Source organism: Neovison vison, chromosome 2 (genome assembly GCF_020171115.1).
Source record: "Neovison vison isolate M4711 chromosome 2, ASM_NN_V1, whole genome shotgun sequence".
NCBI classification, from domain to species: Eukaryota; Metazoa; Chordata; class Mammalia; order Carnivora; family Mustelidae; genus Neogale; species Neogale vison.
Genome location: NC_058092.1, coordinates 15,437,363 through 15,453,044, shown reverse-complemented (window position 1 = coordinate 15,453,044; position 15,682 = coordinate 15,437,363). Strand labels below are relative to the sequence as shown.

At 52.8% G+C, this 15,682-nt stretch overlaps 1 protein-coding gene across 2 annotated transcripts in view; it reads left to right on the top strand.

Annotated features, from left to right (window-relative positions):
* The window catches only part of ECE1 (endothelin converting enzyme 1), a 116,642-nt gene that overhangs the window by 88,958 nt on the left and 12,002 nt on the right, over window positions 1-15,682 (top strand). For both annotated transcript variants that reach the window (XM_044237363.1, XM_044237362.1), the window contains 6 exons: window positions 4,870-5,012; window positions 6,763-6,877; window positions 11,062-11,172; window positions 12,560-12,658; window positions 13,141-13,218; window positions 14,741-14,844. In XM_044237363.1, the coding sequence (XP_044093298.1) occupies window positions 4,870-5,012; window positions 6,763-6,877; window positions 11,062-11,172; window positions 12,560-12,658; window positions 13,141-13,218; window positions 14,741-14,844 (650 nt within the window). The remainder of the gene's footprint in view (window positions 1-4,869; window positions 5,013-6,762; window positions 6,878-11,061; window positions 11,173-12,559; window positions 12,659-13,140; window positions 13,219-14,740; window positions 14,845-15,682) is intronic.

The following is a 15,682-nucleotide window of genomic DNA, read 5'->3' as shown; positions in this document are numbered from 1 at the left end:
TTCCGCCCCGAGGCCCAGAGGTCAAAGGAGATGCCGTCTGTGCCGTGCAGTTTGGTTTGCTCCAGGGGCCTGCTTCTCAGCCCAGGCGGGCCACCTGCGGCCGCCCAGTAACCCCCACAGCGGCCATGGTGCCGGCCGACTCTACCCCAAGGGCGGCAGAGAAGACTTGGTGGCCCTGAGCACACCCGGCCCGGCCTGGCTTCCTGCTGCCACCCCTGGGCACCCTATCACACGGCTTTTCTCTTTTCCTCCTCCTCCGCCGCTGCAGAGCTGCTTGGGGGGGGGACGACATCTGCAGAGGGACGAGACCCAGGCTTGGGGTCAGAAGACTGCTCTGACCCAGCCCCCAAATGAGCTGTGTGACCCTGGGCAAGTCACATGACCCCCCCTCTTTGCACCTTGACTTCCTTCCTTGTAAAATGGGGCTCTGCTCGCTCCTTCACTCCTGCTATGTTCCAGAACACAGAGAGGGATGGGGGCAGCCCCTGTTCCCATAAGGGGCAGTTGTTTTTTTTTTTTTTTTTAAGATTTTTTTAATTTATTTTATTTGACAGAGATTACAAGTAGGCAGAGAGGCAGGCAGAGAGAGAGAGAGAGAGAGAGAGGAGGAAGCAGGCTCCCTGCTGAGCAGAGAGCCCAATGCGGGGACTCGATCCCAGGACCCTGAGATCATGACCCGAGCCGAAGGCAGCGGCTTAACCCACTGAGCCACCCAGGCGCCCCCTGGGGCAGTGGTTCTTCACTCTGGCCACAGCGTTCTTAGAAAACAAGTTGAAAACTATGGAGTATTTCCCAGAGAAACTGGGCATATGTTGATATTTTTTAAAAAATTATGTCTAAAGATTAAGTCCTGGATCCCTGAAGCCAAAAGAATCTCTACCTGGGATGTCACTGTGTAAACTGACACGGACAAGTCAGACGTTGTATAGTAAGCCTTATTTGCATGTTGCTTTCTTGGTGACAGCCCACAGTTCCAGCCCTTAACCAGTCTGATCCTTCCAACCTTGGACAGAGCCTGTCTTGGTGTTCCCTGGTGTCTGGAAATTTGGTTCTTTTCCTACACCCCAGGTGACTCTGGGAAAAGTGCACCTACCTTCAGAGTATGGTTCCAGAATACAGAGTGGCTCCAGGCCAGCCCCCAACAGGGTCTGAATTCAAAGCCATGAATCGGACATCCTTCTTTTGCTTCTCTCATGGGCCTGAGGACCTTCTCATTCCTCTCTGGGACCTTCCGCATCAAAAGTTATTTGGGAATGAGCCTGATTCTTTGCTCTTAATTCTCCAGCTGAGATAAAATCTGAGAGCATCTTTCTTTTCTCTCATTTGCAAGCCTACTTGGGCTGATTGGCTGGTGATCATCAGTACCCTCTGGCTGCAGGTCTGGAAAATAGAGCTGACTGGTGTGTGCCCCAAAGGATTTGAGTCACAAGTGGAATGTCCTGGTTAGTTTAAACAGCCATCTCCATGGAGACAGATCGAGGCACACATGTCTAAGTGAGGCATTCACTAAAGCAAGATAGAAAATATGAAAATTCTGGTATTTGACGCACACCTTATCTGGAGTTATGGGAATTTACCCGCACAGAACACCTGCTCTCCCTACAGAAACAGGCTTGTGTTAAGTACACAGGGATTTATCACCACCTGATGGCTGTGCCCTGATGAGTGTCCCAGTCACCTGCAGTCTGTGAAGCTCTCGTTAATTGCATAAACAACGACATTTTGTCAACTTGGTAGTTTCCCAGGCGTCCTTGCTAGCAGGTCCTGCAGGCAGCTGCCAAGCCCTACTTGACCGTCTCACCCGACACCCCCAGTTTCACAGCCCCGGAAACGTTCTGGAGAAGCCCCAGAGGTTGACCCACCTGAGGGGCTCGTGCCGGGAAGAGAGAGCAAACGGGCAGGTTAGGGAGAGAGGCCACTCGGGCTGCCCCCCCGAGAGCCAGCACGCTGCTGCCTGTGGGAGCTGCCCTCTTCCATCCTCTGAGGTCCTTGCTCCCTGCAGCTGAGCCGCCCTTTGAAACTGGAGAGACGAGTGAGCCTGGATAGTGGACAGGCATGGTCACTGGTTAACTATGTGACCGCAGGAAGGTCACCTTAGCTGTCTGCAGAGTCAGCATCGTTAAGTGGAAGGTTTTGGGACTGTTCTCTCACTGAGGGCGTCGTAGGGATTTACCAGCGGGTCAGAGATGCATCGGATGTTGTGGTTTGAATTTACATTATCGATCGATCTTACCATCTGAAGGTCACGTGTAATGTGTCTTTCACTTTCTTTGTCTTCCCTTTTGCCCTTTTTCTTTTTTTTTTAGATTTTATTTATTTATTTGATAGACAGAGATCACAATTAGGCAGAGAGGCAGGCAGGGAGAGGGGAGGAAGCAGGCTCCCTGTTGAGCAGAGAGCCCGATGCGGGACTCGATCCCAGGACCCTGGGATCATGACCTGAGCCAAAGGCAGAGGCTTTAACCCACTGAGCCACCCAGGCGCCCCATCCCTTTTGCCTTTTTTCAAGAGAACATGGAGAACAGAATTTCATAGAGCGTTCTCTTTCATAGAGAACAGAATTCAGAATCGTTCAAGCCCAGACCCACTCTTGGGAGACCTTGAGAATGATGACAATAGCTAATATCGGCTGAGCACTGAGTGGTCGTTACGTACCAGATACCATTCTAAGTAACTGACGCACAGAAACACTTTTGCTGTATCACACAGTACATGTGGCTTGGAAAACAACGCCTTCTGGAGAATCACAGGACAAGAAATTAACTAAAAATAACAAGGCATATGGGAAAAACAGGACTTGGTTCCAGGCGCCTACAGTTTATGAAGCTCTCATTAATTGTATAAATGCTTACAATTAGATTCAAAGTTGGGCAACTTTAAGGACCGTGTCATAGGCTCAGTGTAATAAGCCACTCACAAAAAGACAAACACAGTATGGTTCCATTTATACGAGGTAGCTAGAGCCGTCAGATTCGCAGAGACAAAGAATAATGCTTCCTGGGGGCTCCAGGGAGGGAGCCGGACGGATTATCGTTTAATAGGTAGAAGTTTCTGTTTTGCAAGACGAAATCAAAATGGATGGTAGTGGTGGTTGCTTAAGAGCGTGAACGTGCTTAAGGCCACTGCCCTGGGCACTTAAAGATGGTTAAGAGGGTACACTGTATGTTTGTGTGTCTTACCTCAATTAAACCCAAAAGTTGTACAAGTTTGTAATCAAAGCAATCACTGAAACCTGGGGAGAGAGCACAGCGTGAGTGGAGGCTGCTCCGGGGGGGGGGTGGAAAGGCTGACTGTGGACACAGAGACTCCGCAGACAGATGAGTCCTGGGCAGTGGGGCCACCACCAAGTGGGCCGAGAGCAAGCTAGCTGTTCGAAGCTGCGAGTTACTCCAGGCCAGCCACTGCCTCTTCGGGGAACGAGCTCCGGCACAGGCACTCATTTTAAATTATATTAAAATCAAGCGGACCAGGGGCGCCCAGGTGACTCAGTCATTAAGCATCTGCCTTAGGCTCAGAGCATGATCCCAGGGTTCTGGGATCGAACCCCACATTGGGCTCCCTGCTCAGCAGGAAGCCCGTTTCTCCCTCTCCCACTCCCCCTGCTTGTGTTCCCTCTCTCACTGTCAAATAAATAAATTTAAAAAAAAAAATCAAGCAGACCAGGGCCTCTGGGTGGCTCAATCGCTGAAGCATCCAACTCTTGATTTTGGCGCACACAGGATCTCGGGGTCCTGAGATCGAGCCGAGCTGCACGTTGGGCTTCATGCTCAGCACCAAGTCTGCTTAGAATTCTCTCTCTAGTTCTCTCTCTTTCTGTCTCTCTGCCCCTCCCCCCAATAATAAATAAATAAAATCTTATTTTTAAAAACGGCACTGACCAGCTTCCTGTGCATCAGCTGAACTGAGGGCTTTTCCTTTCTTGCTGAAGGTTGTCCTTCTGAGCTTGCTTTTTCAGACCCAGTGCCTGAGAAAAATCATCTGTGGGACAAAGCACTGAGGCTTTATTAATTTTTTTTAAAGATTCTATTTATTTATTTGTCAGAGAGAGAGCACAAGCAGGGGGAGCGGCAGGCAGAGCAGGCAGAGAGAGAAGCAGACTCCCCACTGAGCAAGGAGCCCGATGCGGGACTCCATCCCAGGACCCTGGGATCATGACCTGAGCGGAAGGCTTACCTGACTGAGCCACCCAGGGGTCCCGCGTTGACACTAGACAGTGCTGTCATTCTTGAATTTACTGGTCATTTAGACTAAGTCACATGGAAGCTAACTGATATTACAGAAGCACGTGCTGAGTGAAACAGACACTATTAACCTGTTTAACCCTTACACCAAGCCTATGAGGTGGGTTCTGTTTTGATGAGGAAACCAGTTTTCAGATGAGACCCCCGAGGCCCAGAGAGATCGATCCGCTTAGTCAAGGTGGCGCAGCTGGAAAGAGCCCTGGAACATATACCCAGGCCGTTGGGCTCCGGATGCTCCACAGTTCTCCATGTTAGGCCTGTCTGGACTCGGTCTCTTCATCCATAAAGTGGGGATAATGGTACCTACCCCTAGGCCTGTTCTGAAGTTCCACCGAGTGAGGACATGGGAGTCATTTGCAGGGGTGTCCGTCACGGGAGGGCTTGTTGCACGGCGCCTACCGCTGCTGTCCCCGGGTCCCCTGTATTCCATCCCAGCTCCATTTCAAGTTGAAATGGCTGTTTGTCTCCTTAGAGTTCTGTCCCTGGCCTCTCTGACAGAAGTCGGGCAGCCATAGTGTGGTGTGTGCCCGGTGCACTGCCGGCACCCAGCTCCTTGGAGGCACGGGGGAGGCCCCAGGTGCAGATGAGCGGCAGCCCCTCCCGAGTCACCCTGTCTCTTCCCTTCCAGACCTTGGCCCCCGCCATCCACTGGCTGCCCTTCCTCAATACCATCTTCTACCCGGTGGAAATCAATGAGTCCGAGCCCATCGTCGTCTACGACAAGGAGTACCTGGGGCAGGTCTCTGCCCTCATCAGCAGCACAGACAAATGGTAAGGATGGCCAGCAGCAGCCAGCCCTTGGGGTCCCACACTGCCCTGCTCTGCTCGGGCCAGACAGGCGGGGGCAGCGGGGGACAGACGGACTCAGGAGAGTGGGCCCTGGGGAGAGGCAGCCCATTCAGAGCCTCGCCCCTCCGCTCACCAGCTCTGTCACCTTGGGCAAGTTTGTTGCCTTTTCTCTGGTTCGGGCTCCCAGTTTACCGTCCTAAACTGGGGGTGGAAATAGCGCTACCTTGTGGGGATGTGAGAACCGGGTGAGGGAATGACACGGAATGGGGCTCAATGTTCGCTGATATTTGTAGGTAATATTTATGATTTTTGTTATAATTTTAAAGACGTGTGGAGGTTTTTGAAAACTACAGAAAAAAAATGAAAAAAAATTAGCATTATCCAGACACTACTGTTGATTCTATGGGTGTGTGTGTGTGTGTGTGTGTGAAAGGGAGAGAGAGAGATTGTGTGTGTGAGAGAGAGGGAGGTGAATTTTCTAATGCATGGTTCCTTTTTTCCCCATCTTTGTGACCACGTGGGTAATCTGCTTTCCCCTTGACCTTCATCAAGAGCATTTTCCCCGTGTTATCCCGCACCCCCTGCAGACCCCCTTCTTCCTGGCTGTGCCTCCTCCCACCAAGTAGGATTACTGACTCACTCCCACCCCTCCTGTCACACATTTAGGGTGGTCCCAGATGTTCACTGTTGTGAACATCTCTCTTTTTTTTTTTCCAATTTATTTATTTTCAGAAAAACAGTATTCATTATTTTTTCACCACACCCAGTGCTCCATGCAATCCGTGCCCTCTATAATACCCACCACCTGGTACCCCAACCTCCCACCCCCCCGCCACTTCAGACCCCTCAGATTGTTTTTCAGAGTCCATAGTCTCTCGCGGTTCACCTCCCCTTCCAATTTACCCCAACTCCCTTCTCCTCTCTAACACCCCTTGTCCTCCATACTATTTGTTATGCTCCACAAATAAGTGAGACCATATGATAATTGACTCTCTCTGCTTGACTTATTTCACTCAGCATAATCTCTTCCAGTCCCGTCCATGTTGCTACAAAAGTTGGGGTTTCATCCTTTCTGATGGAGGCATAATACTCCATAGTGTATATGGACCACGTCTTCCTTATCCATTCATCCGTTGAAGGTCCCAGATGTTCACTGTTGTGGACATCTCTTGGTGCTAAAGTGACTTCTTTGCAAAGGTGACAACGGCCACAGATGATTCTCTGTGCCCGGGGAGGGGGCGCTGAGAGCTGAGCTCTCTTTCATGGAGACCTTGGCATGGTGGCTAAGTTCCCTTTCCTGCTCCTCCTATTTGGAGACCTCCTCTCCCGTCTCTGGGCTTCTGGTCGGGACATCTCCGAGCTCCTCCCTGCTCCAGCCCAGTAGCACTGCTCCCCACGCCCCCCAACCCGTTCCGGGGGGAGTCTCCATGCGGTGACTCCATGGCTCCCAGAAAAAAGGCAGCTAGCTCTGCGACAAACACAAGTCACTGCACTAGGCACCAAGGGGTGTTCAAAGAGGACCTGGGTTCCTTGAAGACCTGTGCTTAGTAAGCAGTAACCTGCCAAACTGGGGAGGGTAAGTCGGGGTGGGGAGTGCAGCGGGGTGCGGTGTGGAAAGAGCCTGCAATCCAAAGGCCGGGTTTGCGCGCCCCCTAAAGGTCAGTGTGGGAAGTGCTGTGATGCCCCCAGCTCTGGGCCCTTCTGAGCTGTCCCATCTGCTCTTGCCCCCCAGCCTGCTAAACAACTATATGATCTGGAACCTAGTGCGGAAGACAAGTTCCTTCCTTGATCAGCGCTTTCAGGATGCCGACGAGAAATTCATGGAAGTCATGTACGGGACCAAGAAGGTGAGCCTGTTACTGTGCTTTCCCGTTTACCTGCTGAGCGCCTGCCATGTGCCAGGCCCTGGATGGGAGGCTCATGCGACCTCTGTGTCCCCCGGAGCCGTGGAACTTGTGAGGGAGGTGGAGGATAGGCAGAGAATGGTGAGGGCCTCTGAAGGGGTCCCCTCGGATGTCCCAGGGCACACAGGACTGGATCTAAGCTAGTTAGAGATGGACAGAAGCTTCTAGAAGGAGATGATTACACTGGGTCTTAATGGGTGAAGAGGAGTCTTAGAGGGGTGCCTGGCTGGCTCAGTGGGAAGAGCAAGCATCTCAGGGTCATGAGTTACGAGTCCCAAGTTGGATGTAGAGATTACTTAAATTTAAAAAAAAAAAATCTTAGATATTTAGCTTCTTTACAGCAAAACGTGGTTTCTTTTCTTTCTCTCCCCAACCCCTTCTCAGTGATGTGGATAATAAACATTTTCCTGTAATTCATGTGATCTTCATATCCCTGTGAGCTGGATGGGATCATCCTGTTTTATACAGGGGACCCCCAGGAATACTGCCCCTTCCCCATAAACACAGAACACTTGGTGTAGCCCCTGGTTCATGGTAAGAATGCACACGTGTTCCCTGCCCTTACCATCCCAGCCGGCCAGGTGGTCTCCACCCTTCTTCCAGTGCCCCCACCATGACCCCTGGCAGTCCATTCTTCCAGAGGTCCCAGGGCTCCAGGACCCTCACTCCCTCCCTTAGGACCCCACCCCAGATAGGAAGGTCCCAGGCCATTTCTGCTCTTTCCCCAAGAAGGTGGCTGTCCCCCTCTCATTCATGCAGCCGACAGGACAAGAGTCCTGTGTGGGGACACGGGACAAGTGAGGTGGGGTCTGTGCCCCCCAGGGCCCGCGTCGACTGCCAGAGACCCTCAGATATGCTGATGGGACACATCAAGTCAGGGCCCCAGGCAGGTCCCCAGCTGCAGAGCCCACCCAATACACCCTGCTCCTGCGTCCCTTTCTGGAGTCCAGTGGAGTGGACAGAGCCAGATAAGTGCTGGCAGAGAATGACAGGATATGGGCTCCTGCCTCTGGTCCTGGAGTCTATGCTGCGAAGGGTTCTCCTTTTCTCTCCCATTGGCACGTACACGCACCTGCGGCAGGAAGGGGACTGAGGGAGAGGGTGGCTGGGCATAAGAGAGGCTTCTGAGGGTACCACGGGGCCAAAGCCACGAGAGCCACCTGGCACCGAAGAGAAGGACCAGGGGAGGGCCTGCCTTCCCACTCCACCTGCACCTACCGTGGGCCGGGCCTGGGTGAGCCCTGGGTCACAGGTGTGACAAGGTGTGACTCTGTCCCCTGGAGCACAGGGCCTCCCAGGGGACTTTATAGGGGAGGAGTGTGAGCAGGACCTGGGACGGGCATCACAGAGACACCTGTGTGCGGGGAGTGTGCGCCTGCCTCGTTGCTTCCCACCCGGGTGCAGAGTAGCGAAGAGGCTCCGGGCAGTGAAGGGTTTCCCAGGTCACCCAGCGAGGAGGCAGCCAAGCTCAAGTTCAAACCCAGCTCTGGATGGCCATGACTACTCGGCACTTTCAGCCACTCACTAGTGATGATGGTGATGATGATGATGATGAAAGATATTATTGTTAGATGTTTGCCCTTTATAGTCATTATGTCACCAAGTTCCTATAACAGCTCTATGTAAGGAGCTGTTATCACCAGCCCATTTTATAGATGAAGAAACTGAGGCTCTCTGAAGGGAAGGGACTTGTTCAAAGTCGCACAGCTCGTAAGTAGGGAGTGTGTTCTCAGTCCCAGCACATCGGATTCGGCAGCCCACACTGAGTCCTGCCCCACTCAGCCTCGCCTCTGCAGGTGCCAGAAGTTAAAATTGCGCCTCCTGGTGGTTGCGGGGGTGAGGGGCAGGGTCAGGGAGGCGGCCATGGGGAGTGGTTGAGTAGGTGTGGAGGTTCACGTTAGCAAGAGATTGTTTGCACACCGGGATGAATATGCCTGACACCACGAACAGTTAGAATGGTAAATCTCAGGTCTCTCTTTTCCTATGATAGATAGGGCTGACGAGCAAGCGAGGGAGCTTTCCTGGGCCAGGCTCCGGGTGCAGCCGTCTACTCCAACCAGTGCGATGCTCCCAGCTGGCAGGGAGGCTTTGTCAGAAGCAAGGGCATTGGAAGACCCTAGAGGTGGGAGATTGTGTACTCGAGTTTCTACGTGCCCCGTGCGTGGTGTAAGGAAACAGCACGGAACTTTGGATCAGAAGGTCTGTGTTTGCAATGTTCTTCCAGCCTTAGACCAATCCCTTCCCTGGAGCAGAGGGCTCAGTGTTCCCAAGTTTTCAAAGGAGTAACCAGTCCCTAGCCTGCTGACCGGGGTTGTCTGGGAGTACACGAAGGGATCCCCAAAAGTCCGTCCCAAAGGCAGAGCCCTCCAAGCCATGTTCTTTATCCACACACGGGCGCACAGGGACGCCTGCCTCCTGGGGCTGTCATGCGGATTACCTGGGTTAGGGCCTGCGCCCAGCAGACACTCAGCAAGCACAACCTACTGTGGCTGCCACCGTTGCTGTTATTACGTGTCTGTCGCTCCCACTGGGTGCCCTGGGTGTTTCCATTGAGCCCCTCACAGGCAAGGCCCAGGGCCAATTTGTCTCTCAGTTCCAAACACCTAACACAGTCCAGGTGCAGAACTCTCCACAAGGCGCTGGCCATGTGAACAAACGGACAAACGAACGAATGAGTGAGTGAGTGAGTGAGTGGGCTTATGGAAATGCTCTCTTGAGAAGGCGGTGACACTCCACCTCTGACTCAGCCATCAGGGCCTGGGGCTCCCACAGGGCCATGAGTTCAAGGTCGCCCTGTCCTGACCTCCTGCGTGGGTAGCCTCTGCCAGATGTGGGTGGGTTGTGGGGAGGGAAGGGCATCTAAACGGACACATGGGTGGGAAAGCTTAGAAGAACTTGGGCCACTAAACTTAGGGAAAGCTGAGATGCCCTTTACTTCCCTTCTTTCATGGAGGAAATTTCTCGCGCTGGTGTGTCATCTGCATACTGTAAAGTGTGCAGGATACACCAAGTGCACAGTTTAGTGCACAAAGGAAATGTGTTCCTTCAGACAAAGGAAACCAACACCCCACTCCAAACAGAGACACTCCTGTCTCCCAATCATCCCTTCACCACAGAGGAGCAGAAGGTCCACCCGGTGCGTGTGGCCGGGCGGGGGCGGGGCTGTGCGCCGGGAACTCTCCGCGTCTGGCTTCTCCGCTAATGGCTGTGAATTTCAACCATGTTGCGATTATCAGTAGTTCACTCTTTCTTGTTGCCAAGTAGCGTGCTGTTGTATAAAAATACCACATTTTGTTATTTTGTTTCTCAGCCACCTGTTGGTTGTTTTCAGTTGGAAAACTTCTGAATCAGGCTGCCCTGAACCTGGTGGATTCTACCACCTGTTCGTTGGCACCTCTGGTGGTCACAGAGGGCAGGCAAGCCAGCGGGATGGGAACCTGCGTGGGTGTGCTTCCCCGAGCCCAGCTCCATGAGGCTGCAGCCTGCGGGGCGCCCACGTCCAGCTCCACAGCGGTGTGGGGCGGGCTGGCGAGCTTCTGGGCAAGACCCCGGGTGACCACGACATCCACGCCCTGCAGCACTGGGCCCTCCCTCAGCAAGGCCTTCAATGGGGTTGGGTCCTGGCCTTCTGGGAAGGGTTTCCTGGTGCACAAGGGTAGACAAGGTAACTTCTCAAGTCTTTGCCACCAGTATCATCTACTTCCCCCAGGGGCCAGAGCGAAGTGGGGGTGTGGGGTGTGCAGTCAGGTAGGTCAGAGTCCCACGGCTCACACACACACACACACACACACACACACACCCGTGAATGCCACTTGCTGAGTGTCTGTCCGCATCCTCGTCTGGCAAGGCCCACAGCCCTGCCTTCCACGTTCATATCGATGGCTCTGGAAGATTCCATTCCTGATGTCCTGCGCAGAGCCTGGCATTCAGGAAGTAGTAGATGGTGGCGATAAGCAGTGTTCGGTGGCCTCTTAGTCCAGTGTCTAAAATAACTTCCACCGTGTCCAAAAAGTCTCCCTGAGGTTCTGGAAGGAAGCACGGGCCCCAGCTCTTGCTGCTTTCCCCCCAGATGGACAGGGGTTGGGGAGAAGGACGGGGCCAGTAACCTCTCTCCCTTGTGCTTCCAGACCTGTCTTCCTCGGTGGAAGTTCTGCGTGAGTGACACAGAGAACAACTTGGGCTTCGCCCTGGGCCCCATGTTTGTCAAAGCGACCTTTGCCGAGGACAGCAAGAACATAGTGAGTACCTCCCTGGGGGCTGGTGCACCTGCACTTGCCTCTTGTGAACTTGGCAGCCCAGGCTCCAGTCTGCTCTGGACCTTTCCTGCTCCAGGCCAGGGCTCTGGCCTTCACTCGAAGGTCCTGTCCTGTTTTCTAATGACTGCTGTGAGCTGCTGTGTTGCGTGGGGCGCTTGAACTACATTATCACGAACCTTGCGAGCCCCTCCCAACCGTCTCCACCTCCACCCCCACGGGGAACAATGGGCCCAGCAACATCCTGTTGGCAGAGCAGCTCTGACCTAACGGGTGACATCTTCCATACCCCAGGGGGTAACCCCATGTCCGGACCCCTTGAGGAGCATCATGGCTAGGTGCACAACGACAGCCAGGCCCCAGTTCAGACCCTGGGTCCATCATCTCCTAGTTGGGTGATTTGAGCCCGTTTTCTTCCTTCATGGCTAACTTGGAAGCGGGGCTCTCCATCCTATAGTAGGACAGGAAATGATATGCTACACATGGGCACCTGGGTGGCTCAGTCGGTGAAACATCTGCCTTCGGCTCAGGTCATGATCCTGGGGTCCTGGGATCAAGCCCTGAATCGGGATCCCCACTCGGTGGAGGTCTGCTTCTCCCTCTCCCTCTGCCTGCCACTCCCCTTGATTGGACGCATTCTTTCTCTCTCTGTCATATAAATAAATTAAATATAATTTTTTAATGCTACACACAGAGAAAGCCCAACAGAAAACAAGGGCTCGGTAAATGGTAGCTATTATATATTTTTTTTTACAGTTTTTATTACTTACTTTAATTACGTAGCTATTATCTGCAGTCGAATGTTAGCAAACAGAGACTTTCCTTACGAGACTGGCCTGTCAGTGGCTGATAAAGAGTCTTTGTCTAGTTCTGTCAGCTGTCAGCCCCTCTGCTCTTTCTGCTGAGCGACTTCTCTCCTCTGCTCTAGAATCTTTGGGCTCCAAGTCTGACTTTGACGTTATTGTCCTCAAGAACAGCTGTTCATCTCCAGCCTGAAACTGCTTGTCAGAACTCAGGTTCTCTAGATTTTAAAGCCCATTCCATCAAAAAGGGATCCTATGGTCTAGTAAGTCTGAAAAGGCTACAAAAATTTTACACTTTCTAAAATAATCTAAATTCACGTCACACACTAAAGGCTCTGAAAAGTCCTGCAGAGGAGAGACTTTTCCAACTTTCCCAAAGCTTGTCCTGAGCATCTGTGGCATGGATGCCCGGTTTATGAAAGTCCAGTCTTACGTTGGAGGACATTAGTGTTCTGGGCACTGAGGAGCCCGAGGCTTTGAGCTGATTCCTGAGTTTAGACTCTGGCCTCCTTCCACATGGTATACCCATTCAGTGCCCAGACCTCACTGGTCAGCTTCTGTCTCCTCAGGCTAGTGAGATAATCCTAGAGATCAAGAAGGCATTTGAGGAAAGCCTGAGCACCCTGAAGTGGATGGACGAAGATACTCGGAGATCAGCCAAGGAAAAGGTGAGGCTGGCCCGGTGCCGGAAAGGGTAGCTGAGGCTTTCCACTTAGAGGCCGCGGCCACAGATGGAGGGGGGTGCATGAAGGGAGACCGGTCACATGTGGGGAGCATAGCATGGAAGCTGTCCTGCCTTTGGGGGTGAATATTCCAGCAGGATCGAGGGATAGCCTTGAATACACGATTGCATTAATGACAACCTAAAAATAAACTGTGTTGAGTGTGTGAGGGCCAAATGCAGGGAGATGTGACATGTCTAACGGAGAACGAAGGATCTGATACAGCCAGCGGGTGGCAGCCAGCAAAGGCTTCCCTCTGGGGAAGCAGAGAGCCAAAGGGTAAGTAGAAGTCAGGCCAGAGAGGGATCTTTCCAGGAAGAGAGGCAGAAGCCGCGAGGGTGGGGGAATGGCCATTTCCTTTTGGCCCAGAGCCTGAGCCCAGCCAGGCCTGCTGGGCACTCAGTGTCCTCTGTATCTCTCCTGTCCAGGCAGATGCAATCTACAACATGATAGGCTACCCCAACTTTATCATGGACCCCAAGGAGCTCGACAAAGTGTTCAATGACGTGAGTGGCTCCCATCCTGCCCCCTTGTGTTCCCCAGTGTCCCTGAGGTCCCCACCTGGGGAGGAGCAGAGACAGGCTGGGATGCGAGAGGTACCTCGACTGTCAGGGCATCTCAAGATGCAGCAGTGTGGGGTACGGGGATGGATCAGGCACGAGGGAGCTGTTCTGTGCCCCTTCTCTCCTGGGCCTGGTTGAGGCCTCTGCCTCCCTGGGGCCACTGTCAGTGCCCAACAGTCTGGACCAAATGGTGCCATGTGTGCCCTGCTAGACACTCCAGCTAATGGAGGTCCTTTAAAAGGGACAGACAGAATTGAGGTCCCTGAAACAGCAGGAGGTGGAATGAGGAGTAGAGCCCCTCAGGTCACCTCTTCCTTCCTGGCCCCCCCAGATTGCCTCCTCTCTCCAAGGTCTTCCCCCACCTTCCCCGAGAAACCTGGACTTCATTTGGACATTGAAATGCTAATGGGAAAAAGGGAGCGTGAATCCTAAATGCATGTTTAGGCTTAATTGAGGCAACAAGGATACTTGATATATTCCTGGTGGTTAGAACTTTCGGCAGGTTATCCCCGTAAAAGGATTGTGCTTCTGCCCAGAAGGATAGTCTTCTATTTTCTTGTGATTGAAGTGTGTGAAATTCAGGCATTTTTGCAATTATAATAACCTCTTGTCAAGGCTCTATTTAAAACCCAAGAATATTAAAATTACTTCTGAGAATAAGGGAGTGACTCATTCCACAGCCTTTTTCCTTGAGAATAATTTAAGATGCTCCGGGGCATCACGACACGAGACCCGGAGACTCCTGGGGACAGCCCAGGCACAGCCCACAGGATCACAGTCCTGTCCCCAGGGGCCCAGTGTTTTACCAGAGCCCTGACAGAAAGCCAGAAAGCCCTGGAGCAGATCTGAGGGAGAACCTTGCCCCTGAAAAGAGCTGAAAAACTGGGCCATGCTGAGGAAAGCGTGTGATGATGCGTGTCCCCTGCCATTTCAGAGATAGACCCACGCTTGATCTGTGTGCTATCCATTGTGGTAGCTACTAGCCACTACTATTCAATTAGTTGAAATCTAAATTAATTAAAACTAAATTGAAAAGTCACACCAGTCACATTCAAAATGCTCAGTAGCTACGTGTGGCCAGTGTCGGCCATACTGGGTCACACAGGTGTAGAACACACCTGTCTTCACAGAACGTTCTGTTGGACAGCACTGGGGAGATTCGCTGTCTAAGGCCCAGGCCCTGCTGCATCCCTGTGACACTGCTGGGTGCTGAGCAGCCCCGTGAAGCTGCTGGTGTGTCCTCAAGTAGGAGAGGACACCAGGCCCCAGCAAGGTCAGAGCCAAGCGAGAACCCAAGCCCGTAGTCCTGAGCCCTCCATTCCAGCCTCTGACCTGTGGACCAGTCTCTTAACCTCATGGAGTTTCAGCTTCCTCAGTGTTAGAAGAAGGGGTTTGCACATGGGGAGTCAAGGGGCCGCCAGCCTGGGCACACTCTCATCTCGTGACTCTGTTTCCTCTTGTCCAGTACACGGCCGTCCCGGACCTCTATTTTGAGAATGCTATGCGGTTTTTTAACTTCTCCTGGAGGGTCACTGCCGACCAGCTGAGGAAAGCTCCCAACAGAGACCAGTGAGTCCCCGGGGCCTTGCTGGGAGGGCACTGGCCCCTGGGACACGGGGCCGCTCTGGGCCGAGCGTGCCTTGTCACACACACACCAGATGCCAGACATAGCTGTCGTGAGTGCCATCTGATGAGTGGGTACCATTGCCTTCCCACTCCTCAGATGAAGAAACCAGGGACCGAGGAGATGTACCCAGCCAGGAGCTGGGAGTGGCCCAGGGGCACGTGCCCCTGACGCCCCTCTGGTGGCCAGAGTGGCTTAGCCTCACCTGCTTCAGAGTTGGGAGCCTTTGGCTCCTTCTCTGCAGATAAGACGGGAGGAGTGTGTAACAGTCAAGCGTGAGCGGGAGTGTCTGGCCCAGGGGAGGCCCTCAGCTAGTGAAGATCCCGAATGGGGCCCCAGTAGCTGGGATTTCCAAACCATACTGCACATCAGGACCCTCTGGAGAGGGTTTTTTGTTTGTTTGTTTTTAAGATTTATTTATTTGGGAGAGAGAACAAGTGGGAGGGGCAGAGGGAGAAGGAGAAAGAATCTCAGGCAGACTCTGTACAGAGCACAGAGCCCGAGAGGGGGCTCAATCCCACCACCCTGAGATCTCGACCCAAGCCAAAACCAGAAGTGGGAGGCTCAACCCACTAGGCCACCCAGGCACCCCCTGGGGGAAGTTTTTTTAAATATAGCTTCTTCCTGGACCTCAAACCTTCTTAAAAATAATCTGGAATGAGATTTCTGTCATTTTTTTGGGCAGTATCCTCAGAAAACTCATATGTTGTCACCCCAGCTCTAGCTCTCAAAATAGGCTCCCTCCACGCCTAAAACGTTTTGCAGAATAAATCTTACCAAAAG